At 43.6% G+C, this 16,625-nt stretch overlaps 1 protein-coding gene across 1 annotated transcript; it reads right to left on the bottom strand.

Moving 5' to 3' along the window:
* Nucleotides 1-4,795: 4,795 nt before the first annotated feature.
* LOC119355554 (diacylglycerol lipase-beta-like) lies at nt 4,796-16,388 on the bottom strand. The gene is made up of 14 exons (XM_037622371.1): nt 16,044-16,388; nt 14,729-14,867; nt 14,158-14,377; nt 13,971-14,071; nt 13,082-13,203; nt 12,916-13,007; nt 11,769-11,874; nt 11,168-11,330; nt 9,439-9,444; nt 8,451-8,537; nt 7,818-7,963; nt 7,132-7,229; nt 6,443-7,009; nt 4,796-5,393 (listed from the first exon to the last, which is right to left on the bottom strand). Exons 1-14 carry the CDS (start codon nt 16,386-16,388, stop codon nt 5,306-5,308), a joined length of 2,280 nt encoding a protein of 759 aa, XP_037478268.1. The 3' UTR covers nt 4,796-5,305.
* Nucleotides 16,389-16,625: the final 237 nt, after the last annotated feature.

Raw genomic sequence — 16,625 nt, forward strand, 5'->3', positions numbered from 1 at the left:
TCCACCACCGTATACAGAGATTTCCCGTTTCCCGTTTGGGTAGCTTTTAGGACGACTCAGGTCATGCACAAAGTCGATCGAGGGGAGGGGAACGCGCGCACCACAGGAGGAAAGAGCTGCAGAATCACTGCAACTCTCTGTTTGGATCCCGTTTGCTTGCTTCCTTTCCATGCTCCCATCCGTACTCCCACTTCATTCTATGGTTGTTTTTTTTTCTTTTTTCTTTCTAATCTAATCATCCCCTGATTTTAAGGGGGTAGGGTCAGACCTTATTTTATTTCAATTAAATCAAGCCACGTACGCGGAAGTATGGATGGGCACACGCCAGGGGAGCAGGCAAATCTCGTCCTCCTGTTTGCCGATAGGGCGGTCAGGAATGACGGACATGAAGCAGCGCCACACAAGTTGCTCGTTTGTCTCGTGTCGTGTTGTGTCGTTTCTCGTGGGTTAGTTTGTGGGGGCTCTTAATTTCTCTTCTCATAACTAATCCACTGTAGGGCACATGATGAATCGACTAATCAAGCGGGGAAAAAAAGGTCCGTATCTCCTCGCTTTTTCTTCTTTTTCTTTTCGTCCCTCTCTTTTGAAAGACGGGTCCATCGCGTGACCAAATGGTCCAAAAGCAATTTAGGAACAAAACAAAACAAAAGAGCATCTTTCTAATGAGATCGAACACACACAAGGTTGATGACCCCTACTCTCTGATTACACATAGTTTAAAGGAAAACTACTATACTATTAGTGACATGATCGATCGATCCGGACGGCAGCCAGGTGACATGATCCAGACAGATGCTCTTTTCTTTACACAATATTAGGTTGTGGGGGATCTCAGCTGCTTTAGCTTCTCCATGGTCAAATTATTACTTCCCTGTGGCACTAATTATATGCCTACATCCGTGAGTGCATCCGTGACGGACTAAACTATAGGTGTAAACTGCAAGTGCAACAAGAACCAACTTTGATCAATAGATTGGCGAGAAGAGAAGATAATCTATGTTACCCTGGATTGTGGGGACTTGCATAAGTCTCTCCTGACATCATCTTTGCACGCTTCTACTGCGCTTGTCTAGAGAGTGGAGTGGGCATATTGTATGAGGTGACTCATAGTTGATGCATCAATTATTGGTCACAACTTTTTCCCTCCGCTCAGAGGATGCGTTTAGAGATTCCTCGACCCCGAGACACAAGTCGCTACAAAGCATCACTCAACTTTCCAATGGCGTATGATGTTCTAACGCATTTACAAAGGCAAAAGAGAGACCGAACTATCGGGACACTTTCTCTCAATCATGTTGACAGTTCACTACGGGAAATGACGTTGTTCTTAGAAAACTAGATGATATCTCGCGCGTTACTGCAGAACTTTTAATAAATAGTTTGATGTTTAAAACATGAGAAAGTCTATGAAACATAGTATAAGTAAATGTAAATAATTTGTTTGGATGGAATATTGTTTAGAGTAATGCTTGAGAGTGCACAAGAAAAATAGTTAATGATTATTTGTGGTAGACTGCATGCGCATGAAGAGTTAGTGGGAGCATGCACATGAAGAGTTAGCGGGAAAGCATTTTAAATTGGTGAATCTATTTGATGATACAGATAGCTTGCATGTCAAGATAAATAGAATAGTCGGAGATGAATCTCTTAGATATACAGGATTCATAGAATATAGTGGTGGTACTACTGTATTCCATGCATGCTGGTAGTGGTCTTGTGCTAGCCTCTGCATCTGTATGGCCTCATATTATCAACGACAAAAGAGGGCTGATAAATTCTGATCTCCTAGTAGGTAGTAGAACATATTTAGTGAGAGAACCTATTGGCAGCAAGTAGTAGTACTCCCCCCGTTTCTTCTTAGTCTGCATATAAGGTTTGATCAAAGTCAAGCTTTGTAGAGTTTGACTAACTTTATATTAAAAACTATAAACATTCACAATATGGAATCAATATTATCAGATGCACCATGAAACGTATTTTCATATTATATAATTTTAGTATTGTAGATGTTCATATTTTTTTTATATAAATTTGGTCAAACTTTATATAGTTTGACTTTGTCCAAATCTTATATGTGGAGTAAAAAAGAAACAGAGGGAGTACAAATTAAGGACATGGTTGCAAGGTCTGTGATCATTGACCAATCATCTATCTCATCCTAATAGTATAATAATTAGGCTTCGGTCGCTATTAACCTGGCTGTTGTCGGACCACGACCAGACCCATGCGGGCGGGGAGCCCGTGAAAAGTGATAAGAAACAGCAAAAGTACTCGCTGCTGCAGCAAGTTGAGTGCGGGCAGCCGCCATGCATGAGAAAAGAGGAGAGCGAAAGCGACCTGGCTTTGAGGTTGAGGATGCAAGCCGCCATCGCAATGCATGAGAAAAGACTGACTGTTGATAGCTAAACCACAGAGGCCATGCAGGTTGGTTGTGATCCAGCTCGCTTATTATTAGTAAAAGAAAAGAAACCTTTTTTCCTTTCCTCTGTTGGGGATCATGGATGATGCATGCAGCAAACCTGCCAGGTCTAGAGGGAACGGACGGCCACTACTCAGCTCACAGCTCATGGAAATCTCGTGAATAGGATGGCCGCGCGTTAAAGTCGAGCCTTCATGTGTGAAGCTCTCCGTACCACCTGCAGAATTCCGTGGAAGGGAACGGAGCCAGCATCGCTCAAAGCTGGGGCCAACGAACAGAACAATGGCTGCTAATTTCCCTACTACAACCTCTCGTGTGTCTACTAGATACACTCGTTTCACGCGACGGTTAATTCCGGACCTAGGCAGTACTTATCACTTCCAAGGCTGGCTCCGTCATTTTGCAGGAGGAAACTGAAAGAGCCACGAGCTTATTACTGCAGCGGCGTAGGCACTAGCGTTGACCTGCTCGCGAGCTGGGAGCCTGGGACAAAGCAAAAGCGAGAGAGGCAAAGTGAACTGCCCTCGCAAGAGGTGACGTGAAATGCTGGTCTGGTTGGGGCGAGCGAGAAGCGGGACTGAGGGGAGCAACTCCCACGTCCCAAGCGTGCCCGTGCCGTCTCCGTCGGTCGCTACCACGCATAGCATGCACGCGACGCGTTGGCTGGTGCTGGTCCTGATCCGGATTCGGTGCCTGATTAACCATGCCCATCAGCCTACGCACGAACGGAGGCCGAATCACAATCAGGCGGCACTCATTCATTCGTGTCTCGGTCGGTGCCGCTTCCCGCCAACTTTGGAGGTGTTAATTTGAGGAGAGCAACGGGCCGCACTGTGCGTGCGTGCGGCGCCAAGAACCCAAGATTGTTCCATCCTCTGAATGATTAGCAGCCGGTCGGTCGTTCCCTTTTCTTCCGAATGGTCGGCGGTGGTGGCTTGCGTGACTCAGCCACTTTGGGCCACTGATTGCCCGGGCAGCGGTGCATGTGAGGCGAACCAGTTAAACGAGCCACTAGAGGTGGATTCCTTGGAGCATCTGCCATGGTGTTTAACTTGGACGACTCAGCCACTTTGGAGGCGTGTGCAATTCGAGAGGGGTTTTCCTTGGCCATGGATTTGAACCTAGACGGAATATGTATGGCGTCTGATTGCAAGGGGGTGGCTGAAGAGATTAAGAAGGGAAGTGCAGCTACTTATGGCGCAATCATTCGGGAGATCAAGCAACAAATTTCTTCTTTTACTTCTTGTAATATAGATCATGAGTTTAGGAGCTCAAATGTTGAAGCCCACAACTTAGCGAAACATGCTTTAACACTTGGACTTGACCGTCATGTTTGATTAGGCCAGCCCAATGGGATTCCTTTCGTCCTTGTAAACATTATGACGGCTGAATAAAAGTTTCGCGAGGTTGTCTAAAAAAAAAGTTAAACAAGCCACTCGCCAGTGACTCAGCGACTGACCACACCGTCAGTCCTACCCCAAAGCGTATCGCAAGTACTGCTCGGATCCTGAAGCCATATGTGCGGATCACCAAGCATAAAAAGAGCACATGGTGGGCGTCCGCGCGCTGTAATGCACAGCCATGCTGATGCATGGTTCAATGTCGAACTGGGAGGCTACTCATTCCGATGGTTCCCTTGTTGCAGCAACTCGCCCTTCCGTAGGGCGGGCGGGCGTGCGTGCGCTGTCATTTGGCACGGCGCATTCACGAGGCTGCCGCCGCCGCACGTTCCATGTTCCGTTTCCACCAGGGCAACGGCGGGACAGGTCATTGCCGGGCCAACCTTGTCCCTCAATTCCGTTGCTGAACTAACTAACAAGCACTGTGGCGGTCTGAGTGTGCATGCATGGCATCGATCGTGCGTCTGTACGTTCATTTAAAGAGGGACGTACGATTGCACAGAGCAACAACATGAGATAAGTCTGCAAGTCACAGTTTGATGTTTAAAGTACACGAGTGAAACAAGGTTAATTAATTAATGGGGACAAATCGATCAGCGGTAAGTATTCACGATACTTAAGATGGCATCCAAGCAACTAAAGGACAACCGATACTTAAGATGGCATCCAAGCAACTAAAGGACAACCGACATAAAAGATTTGTGATCCTTCGTCCAAATATAAATATAGGTTCTCCTTTTCGATTACTGGCAGATAAAGCAAGTATGCAATGGAAGCGCCCTGATTATGTCTCTGAAGATGAAGTACGTTACGTACATATTCGATGGATACTGCATACTCCCTCCATTCCAAAATAAGTGTCACTGATTTAGTACAACTTTAGTAACATCTTACTTGCTTTGGCCATGAAACATCACAAGAAATCCGCAACACATCTTCTGGGAAGAGAAAGTATCTGCAAACTGACAAATGCTCGGCGACAGAACTGTCAGAGTGTTTTATTAACCTCTAGGTTAAAACAACCACATTTTTATTGTCACTTGTTAGTCGGTAAATCTAGCTATCTCTGCTGTGTAAATATGTACATGTTGGCATGAATTGAAAAAATGGATATGAACAAGCAGGCGCTGCTGCAAAAAAAAATGAATGAGAACAATCAGGTGCTAGCAAGGCACCACCGATCAATGCAGCACCCTGCCAGTGCAAGTAGATAAGTAGAGGATATTGTTGATTGATGTGTTGTATTGCTGTGCATGAAGTCATCAGATTTCCTTTCAGCCAGAGAGTACATCACCGTTTGGTGCATGCCCATGCCCAGGCAGTCTGGCAGTGTCAATAAGCTCAGCAAAATGTTAGAGCGGAACCATCGCCAGACATATATCTTGTATACAGAGAAATAGCTGCAGGTTATAAAAACATGATTGCAGCATAGGATGACTTGTTCCTCAAATAGTCTTCGAGCATGGATGGCAAATTTTTGCCCTGGTCAGACTAAATGTTGTACAGATGAATCAGAATTAGCTAAACGCTGTGACGGTTGGCCTTCCAGAATTCTCTGCATAGCAAACCGACACCTGGTTCCAAAAGCATGAGATGTTAGCGTAAATTCAGGCGAATAAATCAGTGCGGATGCATAGCAACTGAGTTTGCAGCCTTTAAATGCAGCTAAGGAAAAAAAAGGTGAAGTATGGTTTCAAAAGCATAAGATGTTAGTGTAACTTTAGGCAAATAAATCAGTGCAGATGCATAGCAACTGAGTTTGCAGCCTTTAAATGCAGCTAAGGAAAAAGGGTGAAGTATGGTTTCAAAAGCATAAGATGTTAGCGTAACTTTAGGCGAATAAATCAGTGCAGATGCATAGCAACTGAGTTTGCAGCCTTTAAATGCAGCTAAGGAAAAAGGGTGAAGTATGGTGTAAGCAAAGCTATGCACTTCAATTGTCAGCAGTTGTTAAACATGTTGCTTCTAGTCCTAACAAACTCCAATGTCGCCTTTTGCCTAAGGGAAAAACTATCCAATGAGATGAGCTTAGAAACACATGTATCTGTTACCCGGACCTAGTAGCATATTTGACATGAGAGAGCAATGGCTTTGAATTTGACATGAGACAGAATGTAATACCCTCCATCAGAAATTTGCTCTAAGACCCACCCCAGGCACGGCCTACACACGCATAGCACCGCCCTTCATCTTGTGCACTTGCTTCTCATCAGAAAAGGTTAGCCCAGTAGTGCTGCTACAATTTGGGCCAACTAACGTCACATGCTAGTGCAATTCAATCTGTACTGGCAAGTTGGTACAATAAAAGGGCCAAGGTGTCAGTGTTATTTGACTGAGACACGGGTCTAACAAACATGCATCCGATTCAGATGCATATTTGACACGACAGTGTAATGGGACCTGACTATGGTTTTATGGCCTTTTCGTTGAAAGTTATGTCATTTCTATGGATAATGGTCTGTGTATGCTATATCCTCCCTGAGAAAGGTAGTAACAGTCCAATTACTAGGTACAAAGCATTTGCTACTATATCAGGTATGACTGTAAGAGGTTAATGGCTTTACTAAACTGCCTGCAGTGCACAGTCTTAGCTGTAGTTCGTTAAAAACAATTTCAGTTTTACCTCCATGGTAAATGATCCATGAACATAGAAGGAGTAACAGCAATATCCCTGAAGTTCTCTCTTTTCGCAAAAACAGCTTTATATGGTTGTTCAGCTTCCTGAGGGTTCCAGCATTTCCAAAGAGGAAAGAGGCTTCTTCTGTTCCGCACCACATGAATAATTAAGCCTGCAAGAAACATCTCTCGAGACTCAACAAGTATTTCCCCAGAAGATGTCTGAGCCTCTTCCAAACCGGAATCATGCCCATCAAGTGGAATCCTCCGGACATCCTGATCAATTTGTAGGCTTCGATAGCTTCTGGGCTCGTCTATGGATGAACTGGGTCCATTGTAAGCACCAAAGCCATTTTGCAAATCTTGAAGGTCTGGCTCAGTATTGCATAATGCATCCTGGTGTGTAGACCGCCTTTCATGATACTTGTTTGCATTCAAAATTCTGCGAGCAAGTTTTTGTATCATTGCTGTATCATCTGGAGAGTTATCTGAAAGACTACTTATTGCAGCAGATCGTAGCCTGAGGATTGAGTTGATTGAAAGGCGAGAAGAAAATTCGTCGTTGTTTACAATGCTGCAAGGAAGAGGAAACAATCAGCTAAAGATGCTAATAAACCTTGTTAAGAGGACATCACATCAAGGATGGAAGTTCCATGGATAAATCAGGCTACAAAACAGCTTCCAGTTTACTCTTACGTGGTAACAAACTGTGAACAGGCTTCAGCTATTGTCAAATCCACACAAGGAAGTGGGCCATAAGCATACACATGCACATCTGGGTATCTGCCAAAAAGCTGTCCAAGAACAAGTTAAGCTTTGAAAAGCCACTGATCAGCATCTACAGGTAGGATATAAAACAGATCATGAACAGAGGTACTCCCTCCGTTTTTATTTACTCCGCATATTAGAGTTGACTGAAGTCAAACTTTATAAAGTTTGACCAAATTTATAGAAAAGAATATAAATATTTAGCACAACAAATCTATATGAAGTGGAAGTACATTCAACAATGAATCTAATGGTATTGATTTGTTATTGTATATGTTAATATTTTTGTCTATAAACTTTGTCAAAGTTTGTAAAGCTTGACTTTGACCAAAACTAATATGCGGAGTAAATAAAAACGGAGGGAGTAGAAAACAGCAAGTGAAATCATATGTGTTGATCAAAGATTTATATGCATATAAAGTTTCGTCATTAAGTAACCGAGAGCTTAATTCGCCTAACAGGAGTACCCTGGTGGGTGGAGTGACACAACTGCATGGTCACCATTGGGCTACAGTTCAGTTCCCAGGAAGTTAAAATAAGAATGACAGTGGAAAAGGAATATAATTAACAAAAAATGTGTACGCAAATAATAGTGACGGTCCAACATGTTTTACCATCATTCCTAGGACTGTAGCAACAGCGCCTCCTAAAGAATGTCCAACAAGACGAATTTTATATCCATGACACTCACTGCCCTCCTGGACTAGCATAGACAGAAATCCAAGTTTTTTGGAGGACGTGTTTTCTGAGTTGCCATTATCTAAGAGAGAGAGAACAGATTAATCACCACAAATATTCTTTCACGTAAAGTGGTCAATAAATACACATATTGCATCTAGTCTTCCAATCCCAGGTGATAGTTTGGTAAAAACAAAATCAAATGCAACGAGCAGTATAGTTATGTTGCAAACCAAATCAAATAATGATACAGAAGAAAATTAAAAATACTACTATTAGCCAATAACAATTGGATGGCATGGTTCCAAAATCAGTACTCCCCCCGATCCATATTACTTGTCGGAGATTTAGTACAACTTTAAAGTTAGCATACTTTTTGTACCAGCACTGTACCCAGCATGTTTAAGCATAGTATAGTTAATACAGTGAAATATACTGAAACATGCAGTATATAAGATTACAAGGTATTTACAGAAAGCAGACACGAGCATGATTAAGCCATTTCAGATACCGGAACTTGAATTGCTGGACTAAACTAAGTTATAAACATTTTATTTGAAAAAACAAACCTCCTGTGCAGTTGTTGAGTTGCATGAAAAGCTCCCGAGCAGCCTCTACAATACCACCATGTCCATAGTGCGGGAATGTAGAAATAACTCTCTCCCTCATAGTTACAGGCAATAGTTCACTACTGAAGATAAAAATTAGCAAAGTTGAAAAACAAAAGGGGTTGTGGATACGGGATATCACCCTAGTCCACTTAAATGGTCTCAAACCTCTAAGTTGGCTCCTCAACTCTATTCAACTTATTCTTTGCATCAGTTTCTCTACTGAAATATAATTCCACACTAAGTCACTAAGTCCAATTATCTGATTTACCTTACCATACCACGAGCTTACGGGCAGCATTATGGACTACGGCAATCATGATGTTTCAAAGCGCTACATGAGCCTTTTCACCAAAATTTCACTGCTACAGTAACTGTATTTTATCATAAACCCTAATAATATATTAATCTAAAGCACCACAATATCCATTTTGTTTAACTGTGCAAACAACCAGCTATGCAATAGTTGGGAAGCTGGTAATGATGGAAAAGTATGTGAAATTAAAAAATAAATTTGTATAGAATGAAAAAGGAGTTCAACGATCAAAATCAACAACAACAAACAACAACAACAAAGCCTTTAGTCCCAAACAAGTTGGGGTAGGCTAGAGGTGAAACCCATAAGATCTCGCAACCAACTCATGGCTCTGGCACATGGATAGCAAGCTTCCACGCACCCCTGTCCATAGCTAGCTCTTTGTCGATACTCCAATCCTTCAGGTCTCTCTTAACGGACTCCTCCCATGTCAAAATCGGTCGACCCCGCCCTCTCTTGACATTCTCCGCACGCTTTAGCCGTCCGCTATGCACTGGAGCTTCTGGAGGCCTGAGCTGAATATGCCCAAACCATCTCAAACGATGTTGGACAAGCTTCTCCTCAATTGGTGCTACCCCAACTCTATCTCGTATATCATCATTCCGGACTCGATCCTTCCTCGTGTGGCCACACATCCATCTCAACATACGCATCTCCGCCACACCTAACTGTTGAACATGTCGCCTTTTAGTCGGCCAACACTCCGCGCCATACAACATTGCGGGTCGAACCGCCGTCCTGTAGAACTTGCCTTTTAGCTTTTGTGGCACTCTCTTGTCACAGAGAATGCCAGAAGCTTGGCGCCACTTCATCCATCCGGCTTTGATTCGATGGTTCACATCTTCATCAATACCCCCATCCTCCTGCAACATTGACCCCAAATACCGAAAGGTGTCCTTCCGAGGTACCACCTGGCCATCAAGGCTAACCTCCTCCTCCTCACAGCTAGTAGTACTGAAACCGCACATCATGTACTTGGTTTTAGTTCTACTAAGCCTAAACCCTTTCGATTCCAAGGTTTGTCTCCATAACTCTAACTTCCTATTTACCCCCGTCCGACTATCGTCAACTAGCACCACATCATCCGCAAAGAGCATACACCATGGGATATCTCCTTGTATACCCCTTGTGACCTCATCCATCACCAATGCAAAAAGATAAGGGCTCAAAGCTGACCCCTGATGCAGTCCTATCTTAATCGGGAAGTCATCGGTGTCGACATCACTTGTTAGAACACTTGTCACAACATTATTGTACATGTCCTTGATGAGGGTAATGTACTTTGCTGGGACTTTGTGTTTCTCCAAGGCCCACCACATGACATTCCGCGGTATCTTATCATAGGCCTTCTCCAAGTCAATGAACACCATATGCAAGTCCTTCTTATGCTCCCTATATCTCTCCATAAGTTGTCGTACCAAGAAAATGGCTTCCATGGTCGACCTCCCAGGCATGAAACCAAACTGATTTTTGGTCACGCTTGTCATTCTTCTTAAGCGGTGCTCAATGACTCTCTCCCATAGCTTCATTGTATGGCTCATCAGCTTAATTCCACGGTAATTAGTACAACTCTGAACATCCCCCTTGTTCTTGAAGATTGGTACTAATATACTCCGTCTCCATTCTTCTGGCATCTTGTTTGCCCGAAAAATGAGGTTGAAAAGCTTGGTTAGCCATACTATCCTATGTGCTATGGCAACCAATCTCCAAAGCTGAGGCTACAAACACTAGCCACAGCCTACACATTAAGGGAAAATTGGCTATGGGACACTTATTTTGTGGCAACTGCTCAGTACCACTGCAAAATCCGGGTTAATTACCAGAGCACACAGGAATCACTCAAACATTATTTCTTGAGCTAATAGGAGAGGGAACACACGTGAAAAGTCTATGTTGCCTTTTGGTTCAGGATATGGTCCAACTTATTTTCCTTTGCTCTGTTCATGGTCTGACCGGGTCCTTCATTCTTTCATTCCTTTTACAATTGTGCGCCAAGATTAGCCATTGTTTTAACGCATCTGGTTCATCATTTTTTATTCGAATACTCCTCCATTATGTAAGGCTATCAGAGTTCAACCTTACAAATTAAGGACGCCACAACCTAACAAGTTCAAACATCACATAATGTGGATTTATTCAACATGGCTAAAATTGGTGCACAGTGCAAAATGAAAAAAAAAGGTCTAGCAGCACCATGTATGGAGCAAAGGAGCAATAAACTGGAGCATGTCTTTGAACCAAAAGGCAAAATAGACCTTTCACATGTGTTCTCTCAGAGCAGGTGGTCACAATGTAAACAAACTATTTTGAACACTATAATTAGAAATGGATAAGTAAGAACAGAATAGGTGGCTATTAAGACGAACGTACTTTACTAGTCCATCCAAATCTTCCATAGTGAAAGCACATTCTCTGCATAGTCCATCGGTTATGAGATCCTCTGGTGTCTCTGTCCCACGCACCCCAATAAGAACAGTTTTTTTGTCATGGAGGACCACAACAAAGTAAGCAGCTTCACGCTTGCTCTGCATCGTTGAAAAAAGGTGATCATCAGATACTCCTAAAAGATTTCAACGCGTTATTTTCTCTGCCACATTTTTAACTGTGCCATGATGCCTTGCTTGAAGTGAATCAGTCTTATGAAAAATTCAGCACATAATGGCAAACACAATGGATCATTCAGACCAATTTCAGGTTCTCAGCTACTCAGGGTAGTTAGATGATGTATATTAGACTATTAGTATGCTCTACAAGGACGAATCAATCCCCAAAAAATCACAAAAAACAACCACCAATTATAAGCAGAATACAGAAACTGGTCGCCAAGGGTCAGCTAAATGTAAATGAGTGCAAAATGAAAAGAGGTGTCAGCAGAGAAACATAGATTATATTACCAATGCTATTTGTAAATGGTTAAAATAATTACGCCATCCCACTTTTATTCGACATCAATATGGCATTACCTGACGAACACGGCCTCGAACAAGTGCTGTAGGTGCTATATTAACAAATCTAAGGAAAGCTGCAGCATGCCCTCGCCACCAGTTATCACCATCAAGTGCAGGACGCCTGAACAGAGATTGGTATGTAGTAACTGTTATGTAAGTAACGAACAGCATAAACTGTTCTGCTTTTAGGGAAATACCACAGATCAACAAATCACGAAGATGTGCATACAACATTGATTTAGATTAAGAACGCTAGTGTATAACAAGAATTTTCTACTTCAGAAGTGAGGACAAAGAGAACAGTACAATTTAGCTTAATTCACTAAGGATCTGTTTGGATGTCAGAACTGAACTGGGTTTGGAGAAATGGAGGTCCAATGCAATTTCAAGAAGATATCAAATGGGTTCGCAAATCAAATTATCTGTTTAGTCAGTATGGAAACAAGAGTACAGAAATGGAGTACCATCCAAATCCAAATCATGTTTGGCTGCCAAAGAAATGGAATGGAATCACACAGGCGGCTAAGTCTTGGATGCTAGCTGGGTCACACACGTGCTGACGTCCTTGGCCTGCCAAACACGGACAACCACACATCCTGCTCAACGTTGTGTGGTGCACCAGGGATATCACGGCGTGGCCGCCGCTGTCTGGCATGGAGCACATTCGCCAGAGATTAGGGGAAGCAGCACCTAGTCACTGGCGGCGACGATGGGCAAGGACCCCACGGTGGTGGCACAGTCGACAGCAGTGGTGGGCAAAAAAGGGCAACGACCGCTGAATGCCAGCGGCGGCGGTGGGCAAGGATGCCCAGTCAGCCGGGAACCCATGGTGGTCATGGCCTTCGAGGTTTGAGTGCCTGAAACAGTGAAACCTGATTCTGCAAGATCCAGAGGGCGACGACTCTATGGGAGAGACCTCACCTCACCCAGTTATGTTCCAGTTCCAAATTCCAACAGCATTCAAACATCTGATATTTGAAAGACACAATTCCAGTTCCCAATTTCATAGCTCAGTTCTAACATCCAATTGGGGTTGTCAGTTATTTTCCTCTTTTGGATTTTTCCAGATAAAGTTGCCGAGAATAAGATCACAAAGTAATAACAGAAAACGAGGGAAGTTTGAGAATCAACAGACAACTGAGAAAAGACATGGTAAATATACCTTAGGCGCGCCCATGGAGTTAAAACGCCTTGTCGATAAACCCATGCGCATGGAAACAAAATGGGGTTTCTTCCGACATCAAGAAGTGGCCCCTACAATTATACCTTTCCATGTCATACAAAGCAGGCATGCATAGGAAATATGTCCCAGTTAGATAGTGTCCAACCGTGTAACATGCTTCAGCAAAAGGATGGAGAACAGCAGCTTCTCGCATAAGCTTATGAGGTGCCTCCACAAGGTCAGTTTGCAAATCAGGCAAATTCCCATGCTTCTGCAATAGAGCAAGCCCTATAATACATACCATAGAAGAGATCTTTATTATACTGTTAATACTAATGGAGCACATAATATAATACTAGGGGTAAATCCATGTCCTTTTGGACTTACCCATCTATGGTTAATAGCAAGGGAGCTGCCTAGCCTAACCAGTATAAGAAGGCAACTACTTGAATTAGGAGACAGGAGAAAAGGGTGACCATGGAGCTACAGTCTGAGCATCATTTTCTTCTGGTATTCTTTCTGAAATGTTACAGGTTTTACATTTTCTATCAAGTAAATGGCACCAAGCCCACCTGTACTCTGTGTAGAAAACAAATTGCAGCCAACTTCAAATATATGCAATTACAATATTATCGTTTGTGTATTCTAAATTTGAGCAACAAAGTCACCATCATCTGAAATACAAAGTTAAAGTCTTATATATGTCTGACCAAAGCTCGATTACTTATAAGAACATTTTCTCCTCCAGTTTTCTGGGTCAAGGGATAGGAATTAAAAATATTCAAGTTATTTGGTTTTATATAGAAGTCGTGTTTTTTAGGTGGAAGTGGACACTGGACAGATTGCACACACTTAAAGTGCATACTGCAAACAGATGATTACCAAAAGGTGAATTATATGTTGGATTATGGTAGTAGAACTTATATATTCTTTACTGGATGAAGTACTGATATGGCTATGCACATCTTTGGGCAGGTAGATATCAAACTTTCAGTGTATTCATGCACATCTTTGAACATATATTTGATATGAAATTACCAAGACAGAGAGCCAACCTGCTAACAGTTCCAAATGGCCAGTCCCAGAAGCACGATATGCAACCAATTCACCCAGAAGTCTTGCCACAGAATATACCTCATCTTCTTCCAATACGGCTCTAAATCAGCACATAAGAGGAACTAGAGTAAACAGATATATTAATATTGAAACCTCACAGTGTAAAATGACTGGATATAGACTTACAGATACTTTGCACGTCCTAGGCAGCACAAAGCCTCACGAATTCCATGATCAAACACTTCCCTGTAATGAGCTTTCCATGCCATATCATGTGTCGCATAGAATGATCGCCATCTCAATACATCAGAACCCGTGAAGCACTGAAGGACGACCACAACCCAGGAAAGGATAAGAAACAAAGCAATTAATGCTCGTCTGGAGACCAGCTCAGCTCCATCCTGTCCTAGATTACAAGCAAAGCAAACTAATTATTGGAGCACAAGATAGACATATGGAAGCAAAGAAACATTAGGCAAGTGGACGCTGAATAAAATACAAGTCCTCAAAATGCATAATTTACTAATATTAATTCAGTATATTCACATTGACACCAAGTGCAACAAAAAGTAGGTAGCCCTTTGTACTTGTTCAACTAAAAAAACCATCTAGAAAATCCAAAGAAATATATTCAACAAATGTTTTATATGAACAAGGTTTACTTGGTACTGAGCTTATAGCAAACAATGTCTTGAAAGGGCAAGATTCAAAGCTAGAATATACAACTGATAAGTGGTATCAACCAACTCAAACATACCAAAGAAACAGGACGTGGGTTTTCTTTCGTTGGGAAGATCTCTCACAATGACAAACATGAGATAAATTGCCCCAACCAGCTGCAATGCACCAACAGCCATACCAAATCTAGTCCACCACAACCAGCGTTTATACCTCACCTGTTCAGCAAAATGGAAGTAGCAATGTGATAAATAGGTACAAAATATACTCTTCTCGGATCAAATTCAAGTTAAACAACCACATTTTAATAAATGTTCATATCCTGTCATTAATCTGTTTACTTATTTTCTTAATTCCTTTAGCCCATCTTTTTCGTCCCTTCATATCCGCCCTATTATCCCCGACAGAGTGTAAACATGGAAAACTGAATATAAATACTTAGATAATTCATTGACAAGCCTCAACATGGAATGCTCGATCTGTTAGCATTGCTCTGGAAGAGTTTGGTGGGAAAACATGTTAACAACGCGATCACGAGTGAATTATGATCCATAAGGTGTAGACAAATGTGGTTAGTTTGCTGTGCATTTTGAGACAAAATACCACTTGCACTAAGTACTAACCCTAATAACAACGAAAGCTACCTCCCAATCAATAGAGCAACAAAACCAATTAGATGCAGAGGGTATCAATCCCATTAGAGGGGCTTAGGGAAATCCCAGTTGGCGATCAAATATGGTAGCGTGCAGCAGCAATGAGCTTGAACTAAATTAGCACCAGAGCTGGACATGGATGGATTAAAAAAATAAGTTAGCCCTGATTGACAAGACAAATGAATCTACATAATCTTGTGCGCTTGTGTTCGACAACAAAGTTGGGTACCACAATCGTCAATGATATCTTATCATTCATCAAGAGCATTTCAAACTTACTTGTCCTATCAAACTTGTGCATCAAATCAAGTTTTTAACAGACTGTAAGTTCAACTAAAGCCACAAACTGCAACCTCATTATTGTCTAGTTTTGATCACTAGAGGAATACTACCAGACTGTAAGCTCATTCAAAGCCACACCATCATAGCAGCATTGCCAGCTGATATCTTCCATCAATTACACCACAATTGCATCAAACCCACCTTACAAATCACAACTAAGCTAGTAATTCATAACAATGACCGGAGCAACTGAAACGATCCTCAACCATAACCACTCACAGATGCATAGAAACCCCAAGGGTCTGCGTTTTAAGCAATCGAAATCTAAGTAAAATCACCCGAAGGAATAATCCAACCTGGAATGCACCTACCGGAGAGGATCCTACTTTTGCGGGGCCACCCACCAGAAAGGTCAAATCTACCAAACCAGCAACAGGAGCTTGATTGATTGAGCCTCACCCTGATCTCGTGGCGGGCCACGGCGTCCTCGGCAACGGAGGCGGCGGCCTCGTCGAGGTGGCGGCGAGCAATGGCATCCGCGGTGGCGTGCTGGGCCCGCGCGGCGCCGAGCATGGCGAGCACCCGGACGGCGGCCATGGCGGGCACGGCGGCGAGCGCGAGCCCCCAGCCGCAGCCGGGCGGGAGCGCGGCGTCGATGAGGTAGAGGCCGAGCAGCAGCACCGCGCAGTTGAGGCCGCCGACGAGGAACGAGACGACCCGCACCATGCCGACATGGAAGGAGGTGGCCCCGGCGCCGGCCGACGCCGCCGCCGCGGGGGCCGCGGACTGGCCGGCGCCGGCCATGGCGGGCCTCCGTCGGTCGGGCGGCGGCGGCGGGGAGGAGCGGCGGCGGGGGAGGGGGAGGAGGAGGAGGCGGCGGATTGGGAGGAGGAGCTGGGCGGGAGGGGTGGCTGCGGGCCCGCGGCAGGGGAGGAGCGGCTTTCTAGACATCATCCGGCCGCGGCGGCCATGGAAAGCGGGGGTCGCGGGTGGTTGGGGACGGAAATAGAAACCGGGAGACGGGGGGAAAGAGTCGGCCTC

This window comes from Triticum dicoccoides, chromosome 2A, assembly GCF_002162155.2.
Source record: "Triticum dicoccoides isolate Atlit2015 ecotype Zavitan chromosome 2A, WEW_v2.0, whole genome shotgun sequence".
Taxonomy (NCBI): Eukaryota; Viridiplantae; Streptophyta; class Magnoliopsida; order Poales; family Poaceae; genus Triticum; species Triticum dicoccoides.

Bases quoted from the DNA above. Each gene is read 5' to 3' on its own strand.
- LOC119355554 (XM_037622371.1), bottom strand. From the start codon at position 16,388: ATGGCCGGCGCCGGCCAGTCCGCGGCCCCCGCGGCGGCGGCGTCGGCC. The intron at 14,378-14,728 runs GTATGTTTGAGT...CTTGTAATCTAG, and splicing joins ACCCACGTCCTGTTTCTTTG to GACAGGATGGAGCTGAGCTG. The intron at 13,204-13,970 runs GTTGGCTCTCTG...TATGTATTATAG, and splicing joins CCATTTGGAACTGTTAGCAG to GGCTTGCTCTATTGCAGAAG.